Genomic DNA, 26178 nt, shown 5'->3' with positions numbered 1-26178 from the left:
CCAGCATCGAATTCCTGGGTGTGCAGCTAACGAGTGGGATAGCTTGGTTGGTCAACAGCGTGAAACTGGTGAAGCAGGCACAGCGGTGCCTGTATTTTCTCCATCGCATGAGAAAAAGCACATCTTCCTTCCCCTGTCCTGACCACTTTCTACAGGGGGACAATCGAGAGCATCCGTCGTACAGCATCACAGTCTGGTTTGGAAGCATCCCTGCTTCAGACAGGAAGGTGGTGCAGAGAGTGGTGAGGGCAGCAGAAAAGATCATTGGCAGTTCCCTCCCTCCCATCCAGGACGTGGCACAGAAGCGTTGCTTGAGCAGGGTCCGCAAGTTTGTCTGGGACACGACACACCCTCTTCACAACCTGTTTTCCTTGTTTCCTTCTGGGAGGAGGGGGCTTCGTGGCATCCGAAGCAGAACATCCAGATTCAGCCACAGTTTCATTCCACACAGCATTAACCTTGTGAACTCTCAAGCTTCCTCCTTCCTTTATATATTCAAGATGGACAGGGTTTAATATTCATGTGTTATGTATATGTAGGGTGTAGGTCTATACATACATTGTATATAGTATGTATATGTTGTATATAGTATGTTTAGGTGTGTGTCATGTATGTGTTCACTTTGAGAGGGGGCAACTAAATTTCATTTTTGATGTGCCCACAGTAAAAAATGACAAGGAAGGTTTTCCTATCCTATCCTATCCTATCCTATCCTATCCTATCCTATCCTATCCTATCCTATCCTATCCTATCCTATCCTATCCTATCCTATCCTATCCTATCCTATCCTATTATCAGTTTTCATCCATTGCTTCTTGTCCTGCCCTCAGGGGCTTTGGAGAATAGGTTGAGAGACAGACAGACAGACATACACACACATACACACAGTCTTATTTATGGCAGCTACAGGTTTCTGCAAAAATCCAGGAAATAGGAGGATCAAGAGGTGAATAACAGGAAACAAGGGATTGCAAAAAAGAAAGAGAGAGAGAAAGAAAGGAAGAGAGAAAGAGAGAAAGAAAGAAAGAAAGAAAGAGAAAGAAAGAAAGAAAGAAAGAAAGAAAGAAAGAAAGAAAGAAAGAAAGAAAGAAAGAAAGAAAGAAAGAAGAAAGAAAGAAAGAAAGAAAGAAAGAAAGAAAGAAAGAAAGAAAGAAAGAAAGAAAGAAAGAAAGTGTGAGATGGCCTCACGAGATCGATGGTTTGTTAAGGTGCTTCCAAGTAAAAGGCAGCACACATGGCTGGCACAAAAACATCTAACAGAAAGAAAAAAAGAAAGAGAAAGAAAGAAAGAAAGAAAGAAAGAAAGAAAGAAAGAAAGAGAGAGAGAGAGAGAGAGAGAGAGAGAAAGAAAGAAAGAAGAAAGAAAGAAAGAAAGAAAGAAAGAAAGAAAGAAAGAAAGAAAGAAAGAAAGAAAGAAAGAAAGAAAGAAAGAAAGAAAGAAAGAAAGAAAGAAAGAAAGAAAGAAAGAAAAAGAAAGAAGAAAGAAAGAAAGAAAGAAAGATCTGCCAGCGCAGGCAGGGCGAGTGATGTCAACTCTCATACGTTTAGAGAAGTTTTCCCAACTTCTGGCGGAAGATCCCCGCTTCCTCCAGCAGGTGGCAGCCGAGTCAGGACTGTGCCCGGCGCGGAGTAATGACGTAAGCCTCCTTTCCCACGTGGAGGCTACTTTGAGCAGAGGCGTCCGGCTGCAGGTTTGGGGTGTTGTTGTTTTTTGCAAAAAATGGGAGGGGGAGGTAAGAAAGCGCCCCATATTTTGGGAGGAGCGGTGGAGATAGGCGGCCCTGGGGGTGGGAGCAGAGAAGGAGCAACCATCCCAAGGAATAACAGAATAGCAAGACTTGGAGGGGACCTTAGAGGTCTTCTAGTCTGACCCCCCCACACACACACACACTCAGGGTTCCCCCTACCTCTCATTCTCATCATGGTTGTGCTTGGTTGCCCAGTCAGTCAGACGTTCAGACTGGATTTGGCATTTTTCTCCACCTATGGAGTCCTTCCCAAGGACCCGGGATAGGCAGATGTGGATGCTTGGTGGTGTTTAGAGGTACTGTTGAAGGATGTAAACTCTTCCCAATCAAGCTGCCTTTTGAAATTGACTGCTGGAGAATTTGTCAATGCCGATGGTGTTTTCAGGGGTGCTCCAGATGATTGGCTTATTGTGGTTCTTTGCATAGTCAGGCAGATGTTCAGACTGGATTTGGCATTTTTATCCACCTATGGCAGGGGTAGGCAACGTGGGCTCTTTTATGAGTCATGGACTTCAACTCCCAGAATTCCTGAGTCAGCTGACTCAGGAATTCTGGGAGTGGAAGTCCATGATTCATAAAAGAGCCCACGTTGCCTACCCCTGACCTATGGCAAGGGTCTTTCAACTTGGCCCTTTGATGACTTGTGGACTTCAACTCCCAGAATTCCTCAGCCAGGATGCTTTAAGACAGGGGTCTTCCAACTTGGCCCTTTCATGTCTTGTGGACTTCAACTCCCAGAATTCCTCAGCCAGGATGCTTTAAGACAGGGGTCTTCCAACTTGGCCCTTTTATGATTTGTGGACTTCAACTCCCAGAATTCCTCAGCCAGGCGTGCCTGCTGAGGAATTCTGGGAGTTGAAGTCCACAAGTCCTAAAAGGGCCAAGTTGGAAGACCCCTGACTTATGGAATCATTCCCAAGGACCTGGGATAGGCAGATGTTATTGTTTAATAGTATAGGTCCGGTTGCAGAATTATTCCAAGTTAAGCTGCCTTTTGCAATTGACGGGGGGTAATTTGTTATTATGAGGACGGTGCATTGCATAGTCTGCCAGATGTTCAGAACTGGATTTGGCATTTTAGTCCCCCTATCAAGACCTTCCCAAGGACCAGGGATAGGCAGATGTGGGTGTTTATGGTGTCCCGTGGTGGGATGGAAACTATTCCAAGTAAAACAAGTATAATAGTAAATACAAAATGCAGAAGCTAACCTGCTCTGGGATTTTAGAGTTCCAACAGACAGGCACCTACCACATAACACCTCAGACTTAACAATTGTCAATAATAATAATAATAAGTATAGAGGCGTTTGCCAAAATTGTGCATGTCCCCCCCCCTGAATTCACAAACTCATCCAGTAAGAGGGAGGCCTCATTTGGAATATTACATCCGGTTCTGGTTAGCGTGATATAAAAAAGATGTTGACACTCTAAAAAGAGTACAGAGAAGAGCAACAAAGATGATCAGGAGACTATAGACTACATGAACGGTTGCTGGAATTGGGTCTGTCTCGTAGTTTAATGAAGAGAAGGACTAGCGGAGACATGACAGCAGTGTTCCAATATTTGAGGGGCTGCCCCAAAAAAGAAGGAGTCAAGCTCTTCTCCAAAGCACCTGAAGACAGGTGAAGAAGCAACGGATGGAAACTAGTCAAGGAGAGAAGCAACCTGAAATTAAGGAGAAACTTCCTGACAATGAGAACAATTAATTGACCAGTGGAACAACCTGCCTCCAGAAGTTGTGGGTGCTCCAACCCAGGAGGTTTTTAAGAAGAGTTTGGACAACTGTTTGTCTGAAATGGTAGAGGGTTTCCTGCCTGGGCAGGGGGTTGGACTAGAAAACCTCTAAGGTCCCTTCCAACCCTGTTATTCTGTTAAGGACTAGGGGAGACATGATAGCAGTCTTCCAAGTATCTCAGGGGCTGCCCCAAAGAAGAGGGAGTCAAGCTATTCTCCAAAGCACCTGAAAGCAGGACAAGAAGCAACGGATGGAAACTAATCAAGGAGAGAAGCAACCTAGAGAACTAAGGAGAAACTTCCCGGCAGTGAGAACAATTAACCAGTGGAACCGCTTGCCTCTAGAAATTGTGGGTGCTTCATCCCTGGGAGCTTTTAAGAAGAGACTGAGCAGCCGTTTGTCTGAAAGGGTAGAGGGTTTCCTGCCTGAGCAGGGGGTTGGACTAGATGACCTCCAAGGTCCCTTCCAACTCTGTTATTCTGTGTCCTACTTTCATCTTCGGTTGAAAATCAAGTTAAGAGCAGTGCCCGTTTTTAAAAGGCCTTATTGCCTCCGTCTTGACGTTTTTCTCACACGCACACACACACACGCCCTTCAGATCTCTCCGATCTCATCCTTGAAAGCTGATGCTCTAAGGAACCAATTCATTAGATACAGGACAGTAGATCTCTCTCCGGTTTCCGCTCCAGAGGGGCTGACGAGACTGTTCTGCACAACTGTGATGGGGAAGGGTGTGTGTGGCTTTTGAGGAGCCGGGACAACAAAAAGGGGGCAGGAGGCTTGGAGGGAGTTGCAGGTGCTCGGTGGAGGCCATTTTGTTTTGATTGTCTCCCCTCTTGGTTTCCAGGCCAGAGAGCCAAGAGCTGCGCCATGACGGCGGATGTGGAACGCCTCCTGATCCAGTTCAAAGATGAAGCTGGGCAGGTCCTGGGGGCCCCCTTTGACGTCCCCGCGGATATCACCCCGGAAAAGCTCCAGTTGGTTTGCAATACTCTCTTGGAGAAGGTACCACGGAGGGGAGGGGGCCCTTCCTTTCTTCCTCCTCCTCTCCCTCCCTCCCTCCCTCCCAACTTTCCCTCCTCCGTTCTTCATTTGTCCTTATGAAGAGAGGAAGACTTAGCCCGCTGCTTAATGCTTTGTGTGTGTGTGTGTGTGTGTGTGTGTATGTTTCGCTTAATAACCAGATGTGGCAAAAAAATAGGTCATAATGTTGGATGTGACTGAACAACCCTCTTGAGCCGTGGTGCAGCAGTGGTTAGAAGGCGGTATTGCAGGCTGACTCTGCCCACAGCCAGGAAGTTCGATCCCGACTGGCTCCAAGTTGACTCAGCCTTCCGCCCTTCCGAGGTCGGTAAAATGAGGACCCAGATTGTTGGGGGAGCAGATAGGCTGACTCTAAACCGCTTAAAGCAGTGTGAAGCGGTATACAAGTGTAAGTGTTATTGCTTGTGGAGGGAGGGGGAAGGGACAAAGGGAGGAAGAGAGGAAGTAGAGCAGGGGGAAGAGGAAGGGAGGGAGGGAGGAAGGAAGGAATGAGCGCCTGCCTTCTGGAACCAGCTGCCGGTGGAGCTGAGGACTGCCCCCGACCTCCGATCATTCCGCCGGGGCCTGAAGACCTGGCTCTTTGAGCTCTCGGGCCCAGGCTGAGGAGAAATTTATTTTAACTGGGGTTTTTAATAGTACAGGGTTGATTTAATATTTTTAAATTGATTTTTAACTTTTGTATGGTTGATTTTAACTCCCTGTAAACCACCCTGAGTCCTCAGGGAAAGGGCGGTATATAAATTAAATAATAAATAATAAAAAAAAGCCGCCCCCCCTCCAATCTCCATTTTTTTTGAGGGGGTGGGACTGTGTGTGTGAAGGAGGACACAGTCCCGACAACCCAAAGCCTGGGCAAGCCAGCGATTCCGTCTCTCACCGCTATCCCTCGCTGCCTACCCAACGCTGACCGGCCCCTTCCCCATCTTGTCTCTTCCAAGGAGGAGCCAATGCCCTTGGCCTTCTACGTCCAGGAGTCCGAAATTGTGGCCTCCCTGCAGAAGACCCTGGCCGAACTGACCCTCGAGACGGAACGGGTGGTCGAGGTCGTCTACCAACCCCTGGCCGTGTTCCGGGTGCGAGCTGTGACCCGCTGCACCAGCTCCTTGGAGGGCCACAGCGAGGCCGTCATCTCGGTCGCCTTCAGCCCGACGGGAAAGTAAGGGCAGACGCAGGTCGGATCGGCTGCCGGAGGGAAAGGGGAGCTCGGCGCCCGGAAGACTTAGCCCGCTGCTTAATGCTTTGTTTGTGGAGTGTCTTGAGGGACGACAGGAGACAGTAGGCACAGTCCAAACAATTCGTTTATTGGGCAGAGGTCCCGGGCAAGGTACCATCGGGAATCCCCCGTATTTATAGTAAACAGGAACATCAACAACATTGTTTAGAACCAATAAACAGGCGGGGTTCTCCCACCTAACAACTACATCCAATAAGGAGGAGACCGGCTAAGGTAGGCGCGGCTGACCGCGGCTTGTTGCCGGGGCCAGCTGGCAGCTTTGACAGCTCCGGCTGGACTGCGCATGCGCGGTTAGCTAGTTTGATAGCTGTCAGTGTACTGCGCATGCGTGGCAGTTTGACAGCTGTCAGAGTCGGCCGGTTTGACAGCTGTCAGTGTACTGCGCATGCGCGGCAGTTTGACAGCTGTCAGAATCGGCCGCTTGCCGCGTCTGTGGGGGGGGGAATGCCGCGGCAGCCTTTTGACGGCTGTCAACGGCTGCCGGGGATTCCTTATAATTGTGAGGGGAGTGTGTGTATCTTTGCTGAGTATATAACAGTTTGTGTGTGTGTGTGTGTGTGTGTGTGTGTGTGTGTGTGTGTTTCGCTTAATAACCAGATGTGGCAAAAAAATAGGTCATAATGTTGGATGTGACTGAACAACCCTCTTGAGCCGTGGTGCAGCAGTGGTTAGAAGGCGGTATTGCAGGCTGACTCTGCCCACAGCCAGGAAGTTCGATCCCGACTGGCTCCAAGTTGACTCAGCCTTCCGCCCTTCCGAGGTCGGTAAAATGAGGACCCAGACTGTTGGGGGAGCAGATAGGCTGGCTCTAAACCGCTTAAAGCAGTGTGAAGCGGTATACAAGTGTAAGTGCTATTGCCTGTGGAGGGAGGGGGGACAAAGGGAGGAAGAGAGGAAGTAGAGCAGGGGAAAGAGGAAGGGAGGGAGGGAGGAAGGAAGGAATGAGAAAGGGAAGGAGGGATGGAAAGGAAGGAAAAAGAAAGGGATGGAGGAGGACAGAAGGAATGAGAAAGGGAGAAAAGGAGGAGAAAAGAATGAGGGAAGGAAGGAAGGTGTGATGCCACAGTGGTTAAAATGCAGCATTGCAGGCTGACTCTGCCCACAGCCAGGAAGTTCGATCCCAACTGGCTCCAAGTTGACTCAGCCTTCCGTCCTTCCGAGGTCGGTAAAATGAGGACCCAGATTGTTGGGGGCAAATAGGCCGACTCTGTAAACTGGTTAGAGAGGGCTGTAAAGCACCGTGAAGCGATATATAAGTTCTATTGTTACTGCTTGCGTCCTTTCCTTCTCTCCCTCCCTTTTCTCCCTTCCTTCCTTCCTTGTCATGGCGCTGTGGTTAGAATGCAGTATTGCAGGCTGACTTTGCCCACAGCCAGGAAGTTCGATCCTGACCAGCTCAAGGTTGACTCAGCCTTCCGTCCTTCAAAGGTCGGTAAAATGAGGACCCAGATTGTGGGGACTCTGTAAACCGCTTAAGAGAGGGACGTAAAGCACTGTGAAGTGGTATATAAGTCTACATGCTATTTCTAAGTGTTGTTGCTTAGCAATGGAATTTTGTTCCCAATCACGGACATAACTTGAGGACTCCGACTCCCAGAATTCCTCAGCCAGGATGCTTTAAGACAGGGCTCTTCCAACTTGGCCCTTTCAGGACATGTAGACTTCAACTCCCAGAATAGCTGAGGAATTCTGGGAGTTGAAGTCCACACGTCCTAAAAGGGCCAAGTTGGAAGAGCCCTGGTGTAAACTTATACAGGTAGTCCTCGACTTACAACCGTTTAGTGACCGAACTTACAACACCACTGAAAAAATGACTTTCCGATGGATGGTCCATTGGAAACGTCCAGCAGGTCCCATGTTTCCAATGGATGACCATTGGAAAGTGTCCATGGGTGGGGCGTGATCAAAATTTGGATGCTTGGCCACTGACTCGTATTTATGACAGTTGCAGAATTCCCCAGGGTCACATGATCAAAATTCAGACGCTTAGTAACTTTGACTCCTATTTATGATGGTCGCCGTGTCCCGGGCGTCACGTGATCCCCTTTTGCGACCTTCTCACCAGCAAAGTCAACGGGGGAAAAGCTGGATTCGCTTAACGACTGTGTGACTAACTTAACAACGGCAGCGGTTCACTTAATTGTAGCATGAAAGGTCGTAAAACGGGGCAAGGCTCCCTTCGTGGTCTTACACAGCAACAGACATTTGGGGCTCCGCGGTGGTCGTAAGCTGAGGACTACCCATAATAAAGATAGTATGAGTCGTCCTTGCTGAGCAACCATCCGTTTAGTGACTGTTCAGAGTTACGATGGAGCTGAGAAAGTGACTGCTGCCGGTCCTCACACTTACGACTACTGGACTGTCTCCGTGCTGACTGTGATTGTGATTCAAGCGCTTGCATTTACGACAATTGCAGTGTCCCGGGGTCACGTGATTGCCCTTTTGGATCTTCCAAGCCGGCTTCTGACAGACAAAATCAATGGGGGAAGCCGGCAAGGAAGGGCAGCTCCAGGATGTCCTGCTTAACGACCACGGCGAAACGGTCATAAAATCTGATTCGGTCGTGGGACGCTTCACTTACCACCCATTTAATGATGCGTGATGGAAGCGGAGGACTACTTTACTTTACATCAAGGTGTATGACTTCGGTTTTCTAGTCGGAGCGACCTCGAATGGCTCACCGGGGGCTTCAGTCAGGGGGGCAAAGTTGCCATCTTGACTTTTTTGACCCCCGAATGCCCTCCGGTCACCACTGCACCTCGTCTCCCTCAGCGTGAGAGTTTTGTCTCCCCAGGTACCTGGCCAGCGGATCTGGGGACACCACCGTGCGCTTCTGGGACCTGAACACGGAGACCCCACACTTCACAGCCAAGGGTGAGTCTCGACGTGGGGAAGGGAGACTGGGTCAGCTGTTGCTTCTCAGCCTGGGGGCGTTTGAAGATTTGTGGACTTCAACTCCCAGAATTCCCCAGCCGGCTAGGGAATTCTGGGAGTTGAAGTCCACACATCTTAAAAGTGGCCGAGATTGAGAAATATGGCTCTGTGCCATGATGGATGGGGAATTCTGGGAGTTGAAGTCCACACATCTTAAAACTGGCCGAGATTGAGAAATATGGCTCTGTGCCATGATGGATGGAGAATTCTGGGAATTGAAGTCCACCCGTCTTAAAGTGGCTGAGGTTGAGATTTTATAATAGCGTCCTCCCTTTTCCGCCATAGCACCCTTATGAGGTAGATTGGAACATAATCATTCAAGGACATACTAAGCAAGGGAGGGTATGCTGACTGAGGAATTCTGGGAGTGGAAGTCCACCTCTTTTAAAGTGTGCTGGGTGGGGAATTCTGGGAGTTCAAATTCATCCATCTTAAAGCATTTTGGCTGGGGAATTCTGGGAGTAGAAGTCCGCCCATCTTAAAGCGTGCTGGCTGGGGAATTCTGGGAGTTGAAGTCCGCTCATCTTAAAGCATGCTGGCTGGGGAATTCTGGGAGTGGACGCTCACCCATCTTAAAGCGTGCTGGCTGGGGAATTCTGGGAGTTGAAGTCTGCCCGTCTTAAAACGTACTGGCTGGGGAATTCTGGGAGTTGAAGTCCGCCCATCTTAAAGCAGGCTGGCTGGGGAATTCTGGGAGTTTATTATTTATTTATTATTTATTAATTTAATTTATATACCGCCCTTCTCCCGGTGGACTCAGGGCGGTGAACAGGGCAATACATAAAAACTAGATACAAAAATTAAAAATTATTAAAACGTGAATAAACAATGCCCATAATAAATTAATACAGATTAAAATTAAAGTTCATTTATAAAAATCCCACCCCATCCCATCAGGCCAGGCCAGCTTGTTTAAAGAGATGGGTTTTAAGAAGTTGAAGTCCGCCCATCTTAAAGCGTGCTGGCTGGGGAATTCTGGGAGTTGAAGTCTGCCCGTCTTAAAACGTACTGGCTGGGGAATTCTGGGAGTTGAAGTCCGCCCATCTTAAAGCAGGCTGGCTGGGGAATTCTGGGAGTTTATTATTTATTTATTATTTATTAATTTAATTTATATACCGCCCTTCTCCCGGTGGACTCAGGGCGGTGAACAGGGCAATACATAAAAACTAGATACAAAAATTAAAAATTATTAAAACGTGAATAAACAATGCCCATAATAAATTAATACAGATTAAAATTAAAGTTCATTTATAAAAATCCCACCCCATCCCATCAGGCCAGGCCAGCTTGTTTAAAGAGATGGGTTTTAAGAAGTTGAAGTCCGCCCATCTTAAAGTGTGCTGGCTGGGGAATTCTGGGAGTTGAAGTCCACCCATTTTAAAACATGCTGGCTGAGGAATTCTGGGAGCTGAAATCCACCCATCTTAAAGCAGGCTGGCTGGGGAATTCTGGGAGCTGAAATCCACCCATCTTAAAGCAGGCTGGCTGGAGAGTTCTGGGACTTGAAGTCCACACAAAATTGGCCGCGGTTGAGAAACACTGGCCCAGAATGAGCATCTTGTGATCTTTGGGGTTCATGGACCGGTGGGCCTTGTTCAGCCCCTTTCTCTCCTTCATTCCACCACAGGTCACCGCCATTGGGTGCTGAGCATTGCTTGGTCGCCCGACGGAAGGAAACTGGCATCCGGGTGCAAGAATGGGCAGGTGAAGATTCGTTTCGGCTTTTTTTATTTATTTCCTGAGCTGGGTTGTGTGTCCTGTACCCCTGTGGAAGACACAACTCTGCTTGGCAACACCGAGGTTCACAAGGACTAGAGGAATGTACAGGCAGTCCTCAACTTACAACCCCTCCTTTGAAGTTACAAGGGCACTGGGAAAAGTGACTTGCGACTGTTTTTCACACTTAACAACGAAGCATGCCCAGGGTCACGTGATCAAAACTTGGGCATTTTGGGGGCGGACAGTTGCTGCGTTCCCAGGGTCAGGTGGTGGCCATTTGGGACCTCCCCAGGTGGGGACCCCAGAGTCAACAGGAGAAAGCCAGATTCGCTGAATGACTGCATGATTCACTTAACAACTGTGGCAAAAAAAGTTTGTAAAATGGGGCAAAACTCACGGAAAGGGGTTAACCAACGCCTTGCCTTGAGCCTGGAAAGGAAATATCAAACAATGCAGGTTGGATAACAGTGGTGTTATACGCACCATCCTGGGGGGCGGTTAAGGCCACCCGGGCTGCCGCATTCTTCACCTGAATACTCTTCAAGGGGAGTCCCATGTAGGCCTCATGGCAGTAGTCAAGACGAGATGACGAGGGCATGCGTGACTGAGCACAGGGCTTCACAATCAGGAAAGGAGGCAACTGGTCTTAAAGTTGCCAAGATTTGCTAATTCAAAGTAGCCATTTTGATCTGCTGGTTAAGGCATCAGGCTAGAAAGCAGGAGACGGTGAATTGTAGTCCTTCCTTAGGCACAAAAGCCGACTGGGTGACTTTGGGCCAATCACCAGGAGAATGGGAATTCTAGTCCTGTGTAAGTCGTGAATGTTAGCTGGAGGACTTTGGGCCAATCACCAGGAGACGGAGAGTTCTAGTCCCACCCTAGCCATGAAAGCCAGCTGGGTGACCGTGAGCCAATCACCAGGAGACTGGAAGTTCTAGTTTAGGCATGCAAGCCGGCTGGGTGACTTTGGGCCAATTACCAGGAGAGTGGTAGTTCTAGTCCCGCGTAAGGCGTGAATGTTAGCTGGGTGACTGGGCCAATCACCAGGAGATTGGGAGTTCTAGTCCCGCCTTAGGTGTGCAAGCTGGCTGTGTGACTTTGGGCCAATCACCAGGAAACTGTGAGTTCTAGTCCCGCCTTAGGCATGAAAGCCGGCTGTGTGACTTTGGGCCAATCACCAGGAAACTGTGAGTTCTAGTCCCGCCTTAGGCATGAAAGCCGGCTGGGTGACTTTGAGCCAATCACCAGGAGACTGGGAATTCTAGTCCCGCCTTTGGCAGGCAAGCCAAAGTCCCTCTCTTGTCGCCCAATCCACCTCACAGGGTTGTCGTTGCAGGAGGTATAGGAGGAGGAAGGTCTATTAAGCACGTTCACTGCCTTGAGTCATGTATAAAAATAAGGGAAGCCTTGGTGGAGCAGTGGGCTGATGCCTCCTTAAGTAACACCAGCTGCCTGCAATTAGTGCAGGTTCGAGTCCCACCAGGCTCAAGGTTGACTCAGCCTTCCATCCTTCTGAGGTAGGTCAAATGAGGACCCAGATTGTTGGGGGCAATTAAGCTGACTTTGTAATAATGCCGCTTGGGGTGTGTGTGTGAAAGCCCTAATAAGCAGGCATATACATAGAATGAAGGCTACTGCTAAGCTTGTAAGCCGCCCTGAGTCTTCGGAGAAGGGCGGGATATAAATGGAATTAAAATAAAAATAAATTAAAAAAACCACACAATTATTTTGAGAAAGTGTTTCTTAACGTGTCCCGTGTACCTTCTGTGCAGATATTGCTCTGGGATCCAAGCACTGGGGCGCAAATCGGTCGCATCCTGGTGGGACACTCCAAGTGGGTCACGTCGCTCTGCTGGGAACCTCTGCATTTGTAAGTCCCCGCTTTGCCCCCCCCCATCCCCCCTCTTCCCTGGCTCTGTACTTCTAAACGGGGGGGGGGGAAAGCTTAAATTAACAATCGTGGCTTAAATTGCAGTCATGGATTAAATTCTAATTGTGGCTTAAATTGCAACTGTGGCTTAAAACACCATTTTAGCTTAAGTCCCCACTTTGCCTTAAATCTCAGTTGTGCACAGGCAGTCCTCGACTTAGCCATGGTTCATTTAGTGACTGTTCGGAGTTACAACGGCGCTGAAAAAAAAGGGACTTGGGACCCTTTTTTACACTTGGGGCAGTTGCCGCGTCCCCAGTCATCACATTTGGATGCTTGACCACGGGTTCATCTTTACGACGGTCGCACTGTCCCGGGATTACGTGATCCCCATTTTGCAACCGTCTAACAAGCGAAGTCCAGGGGGAAACCGGGTTCACTGAACAACGGCGTTACTCATTTAGCAACTGCCGCCATTGGCTTAGCAAACGTGGCAGGAAAAGCCATAAAATGGGGCAAAACTCTCTCTAACCAATTTCTCACTTAGCGACGTAAATTTGGGGCTCCGTTATGGTCGTAAGTCGAGGATTACCTGTAATTATTCCTTTCCTATAATTCCTGTAATTTTCAACTGCATTTCTACCTAAGGTGCAGGGAAAAAAAAACACCCAAGCCTGTACAGGGAGTCCTCCACTTAGAACACTTCATTTAGTGACTCTTCAAAGTTACAGCGGCACTTTTTTTACCGTCAAAACCTTTGTAGCATCTCCATGATCGTGTGATCAAGATTCAGCTGTTTGGCAACGGGTTCATACTTACGACCAGGGTCCTGGGGTCACGTGATTCCCTCTGGCGACCTTTTGACAAGCAAAGTCAGTGGAGAAGCCAGATTCATTTAACGACCATGTTACCAACTTAACCTACTGCGGTGATTCCCTTAACAATTGCGGCAAGCAAGGTTGTAAAACGGGATGAAACTTATTTAACAAATGTCTTGCTTAACAACAGAAGTTTGGGGCTGAATTGTGGCCGTGAGGACTCCTGTATTCAACACCCTAAACGCATCAAAAAAACTCAAGGTGGAGGCCTCCGCCATTTCTCTTTTCTCCTTCAGCAACAGAGAGGGTTGCATTATTGAACATTTGCCTGGTTTTGATTATTTTTAGGGCAAATTTCACAGCGTCTCTCCATCTGTCTGTCTATCATCTATCCATTTATCATCTATCTATATCTACCTATCATCCATCCATCCATCCATCCATCCATCCATCCATCCATCCATCCATCCATCCATCCATCCATCTATCTATCTATCTATCTATCTATCTATCTATCTATCTATCTATCTATCTATCTATCTATCTATCTGTCATGTCTGTTTATCCATTTGTCTGGCTGTCTATCATCTATTCGTCTATATATCTACCTATTATCTATCTATCTATCTATCATGTCTGTTTATCCATCTGTCTATCATCTATATGTCCATTTATCTGTCTATCATCTGTCTGTATCTATCATCTCTATTCTATCCTATCCTATCCCGTCTGTCTGTCCATCTATCATCTATCTCTTATCCGTCGGTCCGTCCATCCATCCATCCATCCATCCATCCATCCACCCATCTCTATATATCTGTATATCTGTATATCTATATCTATATCTATCTATCTATCTATCTATCTATCTATCTATCTATCTATCTATCTATCTATCTATCTATCTCTATCTTTCTAATGTCTCTTTATCCATCTGTCTGTCTATCATATATGTCCATCTATCTGTCTATCATCTGTCTATATCTTATCTATCTATCTATCTATCATCTCTCTCTGTCTCTATTCTATGCTATCCCATCTGTCTGTCCATCTATCATCTATCTCTTATCCGTCGGTCCGTCTATCTATCTATCTATCTATCTATCTATCTATCTATCTATCTATCTATCTATCTATCTATCTCTATCTATCTAATGTTTGTTTATCCATCTGTCTGTCTGTCATCTGTATGTCCATCTATCTCTCTCTATTCTATCCTATCCCGTCTGTCTGTCCATCTGTCATCTATCTCTTATCCGTCCATCCACCCACCCATCTCTATCTCTGTCTGTCTGTCTGTCTGTCTGTCTATCTATCTATCTATCTATCTATCTATCTATCTATTTATCTATCACCTCTCTCTCTCTATTCTGTCCTATCCCGTCTGTCTGTCCATCTATCATCTATCTCTTATCCATCCGTCCATCCATCCATCCACGCATATCTATATCTATCTATCTATCTATCTATCTATCTATCTATCTATCTATCTATCTATCTATCTATCTATCTATCTTTCTCTCTCTTTTTAAACTCTGCCTGCAGGAACCCCGAGTGTCGCTATTTAGCCAGCTCTTCCAAAGATGGCAGCGTTCGAATCTGGGACACGGTAGCCGGCCACTGCGACAAGATCCTCACCAGCCACACTCAGTCGGTCACCTGCCTGCGGTGGGGAGGAGACGGCTTGCTGTATTCCTCTTCACAAGATCGCACCATCAAGGTCTGGCGAGCCCAAGATGTAAGTCATTCCGTTGTGGGGAATCGGGCAGCCCACAGACTGAATAAATAAAATAAAAAATAGGTTAGCACCTCTTTCCTCTTTTCCAAGTCCTCATGGTGTCCCCATCATTGTTTGGGTTGGCCAGCAACGCAAGGCAATTTATTTTATTACTATTTTATATATTTGTTTGCATCTCACTTTTATTATATTTTTAAATAACTCAAGGCAGTGAACATGTCCAACACACCTTCCTCCCTATAACAACAACCCTGTGAGGTGGGTTGGGCTGAGAGAGACAGGCCCAAAGTCATCTGCTGGTTTTCATGCCTAAGGGAGCACTAGAATTCCCCATCTCCTGGTTTTTGGCCCAAAGTCACATAGTGGCTTTCATGCCTAAGACAGAACTAGAACTCACCTCCTGATGATTGGCCCAAAGTCACCCAGCTGCCTTTCATGTCTAAGGCAGAACTAGAACTCTCCTGGTGATTGGCCAGTAGTCACCCAGTTGAATTTTGTATCTAAAGCAGAACTAGAACTCACCACCTCCTTGTGATTGGCCAATAGTCAACCAGCTGGATTTCATATCTAAAGCAGAACTAGAACTCACTGTCTCCTGGTAATTGGCCCAAAGTCACCCAGCTGGCTTTCATGCATAAGGCAGAACTAGAACTCACCATCTCCTGGTGACTGGTCCAAAGTCACCCAAGTGGCTTTCATGTCTAAAGCAGAACTAGAACTCAGCGTCTCCTGATAATTGGCCAATAGTCACCCAGCTGGATTTCATGTCTAAAGCAGAACTAGAACTCACCGTCTCTTGGTGATTGGCCAATAGTCACCCAGCTGAATTTTGTATCTAAAGCAGAACTAGAACTCACCATCTCTTGGTGATTGGCCAGTAGTCACCCAGGTGCATTTCATATCGAAAGCAGAACTAGAACTCACCTTCTCCTGGTGATTGGCCAATAGTCACCCAGCTGGATTTCACGTCTAAAGCAGAATTAGAACTCACCATCTCTTGGTGATTGGCCAATAGTCACCCAGCTGCATTTCGTATTGAAAGCAGAACTAGAACTCACCTCCTGGTGACTGGCCAATAGTCACCCAGCTGGATTTCATGTCTAAAGCAGAATTAGAACTCACCATCTCTTGGTGATTGGCCAATAGTCACCCAGTTGGCTTTCATGTCGAAAGCAGAACTAGAACTCACCGTCTCCTGCTTTCTCATCTGGTGTCTTAACCACTAGACCAGGTGGTGCTTCCTGTCTCTTCCGCTGGGAGGTCCAGACAGCGACCACATATGGGGGGCTGGGTCAAGTGGGCTTAGCATCTTTTCAGATGAAGGGTGGGGGGTGGTCTCTCCACAGAACGAATGAAGGAAAGGGATTGAGGCCTTGCTTTTTTGTCCTCCTCAGGGCATCCTGTGCCGCACCTTGCAGGGCCACGCCCACTGGGTCAACACCATGGCGCTCAGCACGGATTATGTCCTCCGCACGGGAGCCTTTGAGCCGGCCAAAGCGTCTATCAACCCCCAGGATGTCAGTGGATCACGTAAGGGCATCTGGCACTTCTGAGTTTCCTTGCTCAGTGTTTCTCCAACCTCGGGGATTTTTAGAGGGGTGGACTTCCACTCCCAGAATCCCCCAGCCAGCCTGCTTTAAGAGGGGTGGGCTTCCGCTCTCAGAATTCCCCAGCCAGCCTGTTTTAAGAGGGGTGGGCTTCCGCTCCCATAATCCCCCAGCCAGCCTGCTTTAACAGGGGTGGGCTTCCGCTCCCATAATCCTCCAGCCAGCCTGCTTTAAGAGGGGTGGACTTACACTCCCAGAATCCCCCAGCCAGGATGCTCCAAGAGGGGTGGACTTCATCTCCCAGAATTCCCACAAGCATCACGCTTTTAGAAGGTGGGATTTCAACTCCTAGCGTTCACAAGACTTGGGGGCTTCAACATGGCTGTCTGGGGAATTCTGGGAGTTGAAGTCCATGGGTCTTAAAGTTGCCAAGATTGGAAACCCCTGTTGTAGAGTAAGTCTCACAATGAATCAAACTACAGAGCAAAAGTCATACAATGAGCAGGCAATTTAAAGGACTAAATTGCATTGCTGGTTCTGGGGACTGGGGAAAGGATTTAATTAATGGCGTATTTGGTGCACCCCATTTAATTAACAGAATAGTCTTTGCAGAATCAACCAAGGAATGTGGAACATAGACTTTTCAGTGAAAGCTACTTCCTCCGTTCCTTCCGTTGTTCCCACAGTGCAGGCAGTTCTCGAGTTATGTCCACTCATTGAGTGACCCATTTAAAGTGACAGTTAAACTGTGAGGGTCAAAGTTATGGCCGTCCCAGCACCCTTGCAGTCACCTGATCGTGATTTGGCACCTGGCAACTGGCTTGACTGTATGACAGTTGCAGCATCCTAAGTCCGCATAATTGCCATTTGCAACCTTCCCTGCCATTTTTCCAAAGGCAACGTTAATGGGGAAGCCAGCGGGGAAGGTTGCAAAGTGCTCGGATAAGTCTCCCCACTAGTGGACTCTCTCCCAGCTCCTTGGCGCTTCTGCCATGCCAGCCATCGGCACGCCCTCCTCTGCCCGCTCACACACCATCCCCTGCCCAGCAGCAACCAACCACTCACTGCCCTGCGGTCTGCTTTCAAACTGCTGGGACTTGCAATTTCCTGCTGGCTTCCCCAATGACTTTGTATTGGGGAAGCCAACAGGTAGTTTCAAGGAGCTCTTCGCTTAACCACCCACCGTCCTTGCTTAACGACCGCAACAGGGACTGCTGGGGTTGCTGTCACTAAGAGAGGCAGTCACGAGACCTCATGCTTTGTGAACAGATGACTTAGCGGTGTAAATTCCAGATTTAATAACACGTGCGTTCCATACAGCATCAACCGTGTTAACTCCCAAGACTGGTTTTTCAGCTATGTATTCAAAATGGACTCCGATTAATATAGGTTTTTGGTGTCATTTTTTTATAACTTGGCATTTTTGGTGTTGCTGCCGCTATTGTGTTGTTATTGTCGTCCTTGGAATGATGACATTGTTTGGTGGGTAGTATTCCTTCTTTCGAGAACGGGAGGTTGGAATTGTATTTTGACGTGTGTCAGTGTGCATGCAGATAAACGGCAATTAAGGTTATCTAATTAATGACCGTCGTTAAGCAAGGACTACCTCTAATGTTGACACATCCTATTTATGCTTCACTTTGCTTGGCTTTTCCTATACAGTGGCAGAGATCAAGCAAAACGCCCTTTTGAGATACAATCAAATCAGGGTAAGAGTCCCAGGTTTTATTTATTTATTTTTATTTTTTTGCAACTGGACATGGGATATTTAAGATGGGGAGGTCTTCAAAAATGGTTTTGCATTCTTTGTGATTTGACTTACTGCACCTCTGCACTAAACCTAGCTGATCATGATGCTGTGTGCTTCAGTTTTTTTAAAAAATTAGCTGCTGTCCAATATTTTTTTAGAATACATTTTAAAATTATCGGATGGAGCTCATGTTCATGCAGCCTCCTGCTTTGCCATCTTACCGGAATTCGCCTAAAAATGGTGTGTGTGTGTGTGTGTGTGTGTGTGTGTGTGTGTGTGTGTATGTGTATCTCTGAAGGCTACAAAGGAGAGTGAGATTCAGATTAAATTCAGAGCCTTGGTGGAGCAGTGGGCTAATGCCTCCTTAAATAACACCAGCTGCCTGCAATTAGTGCAGGTTCGAGTCCCACCAGGCTCAAGGTTGACTCAGCCTTCCATCCTTCCCAGGTAGGTAAAATGAGGACCCAGATTGTTGGGGGCAATTAAGCTGACTTTGTAAAAATGCCGCTTGGGGGGGTGTATGAAAGCCCCAATAAGCAGGCATATACATAGAATGAAGGCTACTGCTAAGCTTGTAAGCCGCCCTGAGTCTTCGGAGAAGGGCGGGATATAAATGGAATAAAAAAAGAAAAAAAATTATGACAGTGAATCTTAATTTTAGAAGGAATTTAGACTGAATCAACTGGCTGGGTAGATCTTTCAATCAGAATATTCCACGTAATCATTTTGCTGCCAGTCTCCATGTGGAATAGGGGTAGCGCTTGATCTATGACCGCAGAACTTCAGTTACTAAACAAAATAATAATAATAATAATAATAATAATAATAATAATAATAATAATAATAATAGTAGTAGTAGTAGTAGTAGTGGTAGTGAGAGTAGTAGTAATTGGAAGGGACCTTGTAGGTCATCTAGTCCAACCCCCTGCTCAGGCAGGAAACCCTATACCATTTCAGACAAAATGGCTGTCCTATCTCTTCTTAAAAACTTCCAGTGTTGGAGCATTCACCAGTTCTGGAGGCAAGGAGTTCCACTGGTTAACTGTTCTCCCTGTCAGGAAGTTTCTCCTTAGTTCCAGGTTGCTTCTCTCCTTGATGAGTTTCCATCCATTGTTCCTTGTCCTGCCTTCAGGCGCTTTGGAGAATAGCTTGACTGCCTCTTCTTTGGGGCAGCCCCTGAGATACTGGAAGGCTGGTATCATGTCACCCCTCGTCCTTCTCTTCATTAAACTAGACATACCCAGTTCCAGCAACCGTTCCTTGTATGTTTCAGCCACTAGTCCCCTGATCATCTTTGTTGCTCTTCTCTGCACTCTTTCTAGAGACTCAACCTCTTTTTTACATCGTGGTGACCAAAACTGGGTGCCGTATTCCAAGGCCTTGTAAAGTGGCATTAATACTTCACGTGATCTCGATTCTATCCCTCTTGTTAATGAAAGCCTAGAACTGTGTTGGCTTTTTTGGCAGATGCAGCACACGGCTGGCTCCTATTTAAGGGATGGTCCACTAGGATTCATTTCTCTGCTCCCTCTTTTTATTTTTTTCAGTTTGATTTCAACTATATTTGGAGGAATACGGTACTAAATGCATCCTTAACTAGGACTTAGTTTTGGCATGGGTCTTATATTAAAGTAAAGGTAAAGTTTCCCCCGCACATGCGTGCTAGTCGTTTCCGACTCTAGGGGCCGGTGCTCATCTCCGTTTCAAAGCCGAAGAGCCGGCGCTTGTCCGAGGACGTCTCCGTGGTCATGTGGCCGGCATGACTAGACACCAAAGGCACACGGAACGCTGTTACCTTCCCACCGTAGCGGTCCCTATTTTTCTACTTGCATTTTTACGTGCTTTCGAACTGCTAGGTTGGCAGAAGCTGGGACGAGTAACAGGCGCTCACTCTGCTACGCAGCACTCGGGATTCGACCCGCCAAACTGCCGACCTTCTGATCGACAAGCTCAGCGTCCTAACCCACTGAGCCACCGTGTCCCAGTGGGCTTATATTACCAGCATCCTAAAAAAAATCATGCTGGGGCTTATTTTAGATATGTGAAGGCCTTTTCTGGAAACACTGGTCCTCTTTGCTACATTCTTGTGGCAGTGAGTTCCAAAGGCTCTTTTTTGTGTGTGTGCTCTTTTATTCCCCAGGGCCAAGGACCAGAAAGGCTAGTTTCTGGATCAGATGACTTCACCTTGTTTCTCTGGCTTCCTGCAGAAGACAAGAAGCCGTTGACCAGAATGACAGGCCATCAAGCGCTGATCAATCAAGTCCTCTTCTCCCCTGACACCCGCACCATTGCCAGCGCATCCTTCGACAAGTCAATCAAGCTTTGGGATGGACGGACCGGGAAGTAGGTTGGATTTTTTTTCCCCTCTTCCTTCTGGAACGTTCTGGAGATTGTCCTTCCTTCCTCTGGATCACATTGATCCAGATGTAGTGAGATGGATGCTGTGGTTTTCCGGAGGACGTTTCTGGAGTGACGCCTGGTGTTTCAGGATATGTTCTTGTTCAGGGGTCTCCAAGCTTGGCAATTTTAAGACTTGTGGGCTTCAACTCCCAGAATTCCTCAGCCAGGTGGCTTGGGAATTCTGGGAGTGGAAGTCCACCCATCTTAAAGCATGCTGGCTGGGAATTGTGGGAGTGGAAGTCCACCCATCTTAAAGCACGCTGGCTGGGAATTCTGGGAGTGGAAGTCCATCCCTCTTAAAGCATGCTGGCTGGGAATTCTGGGAGTGGAAGTCCTGCCCTCTTAAAGCAGGCTGGCTAGAGGATTCTGGTGGTGGAAGTCCTCCCATCTTAAAGCATGCTGGCTGGGGAATTCTGGGAGTTTGTACATAAAATGAATTAATTCATTTGAATTAAGATGAATTCATTAATAAAATTTATTTATTTATTTATTTATTTATTCGACTTATATACCGCCCTATTCCCGTAGAACTCAGGGCGGTTTACAGGGCAATTAACTAAATTAACTAACAACTGTTCAGACCGGTCACTAAAGAAATGGCTGTAAGTTTGGGCTGCCTGTAATAAGAAAATAAAAATTGGGAGACTTGGGGGAAAGGAGTGGAGCTGGGAATCCCCATCCTAACTGGGCTTTTCTGACCGCAGGTATCTCACCTCCTTACGTGGACACGTCTCAGCCGTGTACCAGATTGCGTGGTCGGCCGACAGCCGCCTGTTGGTCAGCGGAAGCAGCGACAGCACCCTTAAAGTGTGGGACACCAAGACACAGAAGTTGGCCGTTGACCTGCCTGGACACGCCGATGAGGTATGGCGGGTCTCCCTACAACCACGTGAGCTGGCTGGAAGAAGGATGGGGTTTGTGCTCATCATCTAGAACAGGGGTCTTCAGACTTGGCCCTTTTATGACTTGCGGACTTCAACTCCCAGAATTCCTCAGGCAGTGTGCCTGGCTGAGGAATTCTGGGAGTTGAAGTCCACAAGTCGTAAAAGGGCCAAGTTGGAAGACCCCTGCCCTAGAACAGTGTTTCTCAACTCAACCATTTTAAAATACTGGATATGGACTGGCTGGCTGGGGGATTCTGGGAGGGGAAGCCCACCCCTCTTCAAGCAGGCTGCCTGGGGAATTCTGGGAGTTGAAGTCCACCCCTCTTAAAGCATCCTGGCTGGAGAATTCTGGGAATTGAAGTCCACCCCTCTTAAAGCATCCTGGTTGGGGAATTCTGGGAGTTGAAGTCCATCCCTCTTAAAACATCCTGGCTGGGGAATTCTGGGAATTGAAGTCCACCCCTCTTAAAGCATACTGGCTGGGGAATTCTGGGAGTGGAAGTCCACTTATCTTAATGCATGCTAGCTGAGGAATTCCAGGAGTGGGTCCACCCCTCTTAAAGCAGGCTGGCGGGGGAATTCTGGGAGTGGAAGTCCACCCCTCTTAAAGCATGCTGAGTAGGGAATTCTGGGAGTGGAAGTCCACCCCTCTTAAAGTATTCTGGCTCGGGAATTATGAGAGATGAAATCCACCTATCTTAAAAAACGCCAGCTGGGAAACTCTGAGAATCAAAAGCCATTCTTCCTAAAGTTGCTGATGTTGAGAAACACTGATCTGGGGAGCAACCAGTGAGGATAGGATTGTGTAGACTGTGTTGTATTGTATCAAGCATTCTTTTACAGGCTGTTTTTCTGGATGGCAAATTAGCAGCTGTTGAGTGGTATAAATCTTCTAGTCCTCAAGATGGGTTTTGAAATTCCACAAGTGAGGTCTTCGAGAAACAAATTTCTGTTTTCCCCCTCGTTTGGGGGAATGGGGAAGCTGGGGTTCAGTTTAAAGTTGCTTCAACCTCTTTATTGCAAGCGTTGATCTGCTTTTGTGATATATTCCTCTCCCAGGTGTTTGCGGTGGACTGGAGTCCCGATGGCCAACGGGTAGCAAGTGGAGGGAAGGACAAGTGTCTCCGGATGTAAGCTTCCCCCCTCCTCTCTCTTGTTTTATTAAGATAGTAAAATTCAAAGGTCACTAGAAGCAGAGCACGTCCCAGGCCTTACCATATCTAGTAGAGTTGCACATGTAATTTTATGCACATTTTATTTTCTATAAATAATAATAAATAATGAAGAAGAAGTAGTAGTAGTAGTAGTAGTAGTAGTAAGGCACCTTGGAGGTCATCAGTCCAACCCCCTGCTCAGGCAGGAAACCCTCTACCTTTTCAGACAAATGACTGTCCAGTCTCTTCTTAAAAACTTCCAGTGTTGGAGCATTCACAGCTTCTGGAGGCAGGTGGTTCCACTGGTTAATTGTTCTAACAGTCAGGAGATTTCTCCTTAGTTCCAGGTTGCTTCTCTCCTTGATGAGTTTCCATCCGTTGCTTCTTCTCCTGCCTTCAGGCGCTTTGGAGAAGAGCTTGACTCCCTTTTCTTTGGGGCAGCCCCTGAGATACTGGAGTACTGCTATTGTGTCCCCCCTCGTCCTTCTCTTTATTAAACTAGACCAGGGGTAGGCAACCTCGGCTCTTTTATGACTCATGGACTTCAACTCCCAGAATTCCTGAGCCAGCCATGCTGAGGAGAAAGGGAGAGGTTTCCAAGCTGAGCCAAGCTGGCTCAGGAATTCTGGGAGTTGAAGTCCACGAGTCATAAAAGAGCCGAGGTTGCCTTACCCCTAAACTAAACATTCCCAATTCCAGCAATGGTTCCTCACATGTTTTAGCCTCCAGACCTCTAATCATCTTTTATTCATGTCTATGGAGATTCTCAGCCATCCAGGTCATGGTTGTCCCCAAGGTGCTTTTTCAGGAGGCCACTGGACTTCCTTGTTTTTCTTTGAAGACGTTTCGTTTCTCCTCCAAGAAGCTTCTTCAGCTCTGACTGGAGGGTGGGGAATGGAAGGATCTAAAAGGAATGCAAACGACCGGCTGTCTGCAAGGAGTATAAATCCTTCCGTTCCCCACCCTCCAGTCAGAGCTGAAGAAGCTTCTTGGAGGAGAAGCGATACGTCTTCAGAGGAAGAAACAAGGAAAGTCCAGTGGCCTCCTGAAAAAGAGGACCTTTGGGATTTTATTTATCCAGTTGCTATAGCCACCGATGCAATTGACTCTTAACACACAATTGGTCTCTGTGGTTCCTGTCTCTCCTGTCTAATCTATTTTAAAATATGTTATACAATATAAAACATTTACCAGTAGAAGAGAATGTTTGTAGCTCAGGGGTTGAACTGTGGGGTCCGAGGAGGAGGAGGGGAACTATGGGCTACATGGTTGAGTTTGGTGATTTTCTTGCAGATATTTCATTACCCAATTAGCTAATGTCATTAGTGTTAGAAAAGACAGGGGTTTGTGGAGAGGAGGAGGAGGAGGAGGAAGGCTAATAAATTACTTACCATGAAAAAAATGATTTATTCCTTGTTGAGAGTGTCCAGAAAATAATACTTCATAAAAAAGTAAAAATGCTACAAAATATTTATGAGAGCTAAATAACAACTGTATATTCTATACTATAATAAGCCTATAATAACCCACCAGGCTGACCTGGACTGACAGGGATTTTAATTATGTTTTTAATTTTTAACTTTAATTTTTAACTTATTTTAATTTTAATTTATTCTACAGGGCCATTAATTTAATTTTTCTTTTAACTTCTGTATGATTGTATGTTATTGTTGTTAGCCGCCCTGAGTCCTTCGGGAGATAGGGCGGCATATAAATCCCAATAATAGATAGATAGATAGATAGATAGATAGATAGATAGATAGATAGATAGATAGATAATAGATAGATAGATAGATAGATAGATAGATAGATAGATAGATAGATAGATAGATAGATAGATAGATAGATAGATAGATAGATAAATAAAGGGGCCTTGATACTTTCTGAGCCTGGTTGTTTTCTTGCAGACATTTCATTACCCAACTAGGGAACATCATCAGTGCTGGAAGGGAGGAACCCTTTGGCTTCTCTCTGTTTACATACAAGTGACTTGCCCTAATTCAACAACAGCCTAATCAAAGAGCAAGAACACCCTCATTAACACTTGACAGAGCCAGCTGCTTGCACATAAACAGAGAGCAAACTCTGTTCCCTTCTAGCACTGATGATGTTACCTAGTTGGGTAATGAAACATCTGCAAGAAAACAAGTAAGCTCAGAGAGCATCAAGGACCCTACAGTCCTCCGCCTCCTCCCTCCTCCTCCTCCTCCTCCTCCTCCTCGTCACACTTCATTCCCTTCTAGAACTGATGATGTTACCTAGTTGGGTCATGAAATGTCTGCAAGAAAACAAGTAAGCTCAGAAACCACCAAGGACCCCACAGTCCTCCTCCTCCTCCTCCTCCCCCCCCCTCTACAAATCCCACTTCCTTCTGGCACTGATGATATTACCTAGTTTTAAATTTTACTCTAGTCTGATCCAATTTCCTCAACCTTGGCAGTTTTCAAATGGGTGGACCTCAAGACCATGTTATTAAGTTTTTTTTTCTTTTCTTTCCAACAGATGGAGACGATAGCGGGAGGACTGAAGTTGAACTTTTAAAAATTCTTTTCTGATACTAACTGTGGTCTCCTCCTCCTCCTCCTCCTCCTCCTGTTTTAGGGAAGATTTGTTGGGGTTGAGATTGGGGCCATTGTGCAGAGTAGTTGCAGAGAGCTTCCTTTGACATCGAACGCTGGACAACTATACTGGATATTTTCATCCGTGTTAATATCAACATGGATGCTACAGCACAAGCAGGAAGACCTTCCGATCACATGTCACCTGAAGTAATGAACTATGCTGGTCATGAACAAGCCACCATTCCCTTGCTTTGGACGCCCGTCAATAAGATGGCTATCAATATCTCATTCCCTCGAATAGCAAACTCTGAGGTGGGCACAGCAAGAATTGGGACTCTTGACAAACGAAATGAAGGTTTCGTTCAGGCTTGGCTGAACTTAAATATGTAGATCACTTTAAAAAAAAAAAAAGAATTATTCAGGAAGACCGAAAATCCACCAGAAAAAAAAAAAAATCAAGGAGGACTGCCCAAGGTAGCCACAATTTTGACCAACGTTTGATGGAAGAAGCAAAGATGGACTGGAGATGGCCCAAAGAAGGATGGAGACTGGCGGGAAATCACGGAGCAGTTAGGATAGGATTACTGTATGCTGCAATGTGGGGTTTTTTTTTTCAGATAATATTTCTTAATTATATCCTTTTAAGTCACATCTCCGGTTTTTAAATCAAAATGTACTAGCAGCGTTACAGAAAATACAGGTAGTTCTCACTTAATGTCCCAGGCCGAGCAGCTCTGTGGTTAAGGTGCACGATGGTTAAGCATGGGTGTGGCTTGTTGTTTTGGGATAGCTGTGTTCCTGTCCCATCCAGTGAGTTCTCTTGCATTATGGCTGTAAGGAGGAAAGTTGTGTTATACAAGCGGTCCACAACTTACTACCATTCATTTCGTGACCGTTGAATAGAATAGAATAAAATAGATTCGAATAGAATCAGAACAGGAATAGAACAGGAACAGAATAGGAAGGGACCTTGGAGGTCTTCTAGTCCAACCCCCTGCCCAGGCAGGTAAACCCTGTACCATTTCAGACAAATGGTTGTCCA

General features: G+C 46.7%; 1 protein-coding gene across 2 annotated transcripts; it reads left to right on the top strand.

The window, feature by feature from the left end:
• The first annotated feature begins 29 nt into the window (after positions 1 to 29).
• NLE1 (notchless homolog 1) lies at positions 30 to 25787 on the top strand. 2 transcript variants are annotated; one of them, XM_081318867.1, is made up of 13 exons: positions 30 to 1691; positions 4331 to 4488; positions 5466 to 5683; positions 8556 to 8635; positions 10323 to 10399; positions 12187 to 12284; positions 14648 to 14840; positions 16235 to 16370; positions 18050 to 18096; positions 20278 to 20480; positions 21242 to 21401; positions 22481 to 22551; positions 25078 to 25787. In XM_081318867.1, exons 2-13 carry the CDS (start codon positions 4354 to 4356, stop codon positions 25088 to 25090), a joined length of 1431 nt encoding a protein of 476 aa, XP_081174993.1. In that variant the 5' UTR covers positions 30 to 1691; positions 4331 to 4353; the 3' UTR covers positions 25091 to 25787. The 2 variants fall into 2 exon arrangements, with proteins under 2 accessions (XP_081174993.1, XP_081174994.1); XM_081318868.1 differs by lacking the exon at positions 5466 to 5683.
• The last annotated feature ends 391 nt before the right edge of the window (positions 25788 to 26178 follow it).

Source organism: Vipera berus, assembly GCF_964194415.1.
Source record: "Vipera berus genome assembly, chromosome: 1".
NCBI lineage: Eukaryota > Metazoa > Chordata > Lepidosauria > Squamata > Viperidae > Vipera > Vipera berus.
This window is presented reverse-complemented; position numbering and strand designations above follow the sequence as displayed.

Excerpts from the sequence above, each read along its gene's own strand:
- NLE1 (XM_081318867.1), top strand. The coding sequence starts at position 4,354 with ATGACGGCGGATGTGGAACGCCTCCTGATCCAGTTCAAAGATGAAGCT. Across the intron at positions 5,684-8,555 it reads GCCTTCAGCCCGACGGGAAA|GTACCTGGCCAGCGGATCTG; the intron begins GTAAGGGCAGAC and ends TTGTCTCCCCAG. Across the intron at positions 16,371-18,049 it reads CCAGGATGTCAGTGGATCAC|TGGCAGAGATCAAGCAAAAC; the intron begins GTAAGGGCATCT and ends TTTCCTATACAG.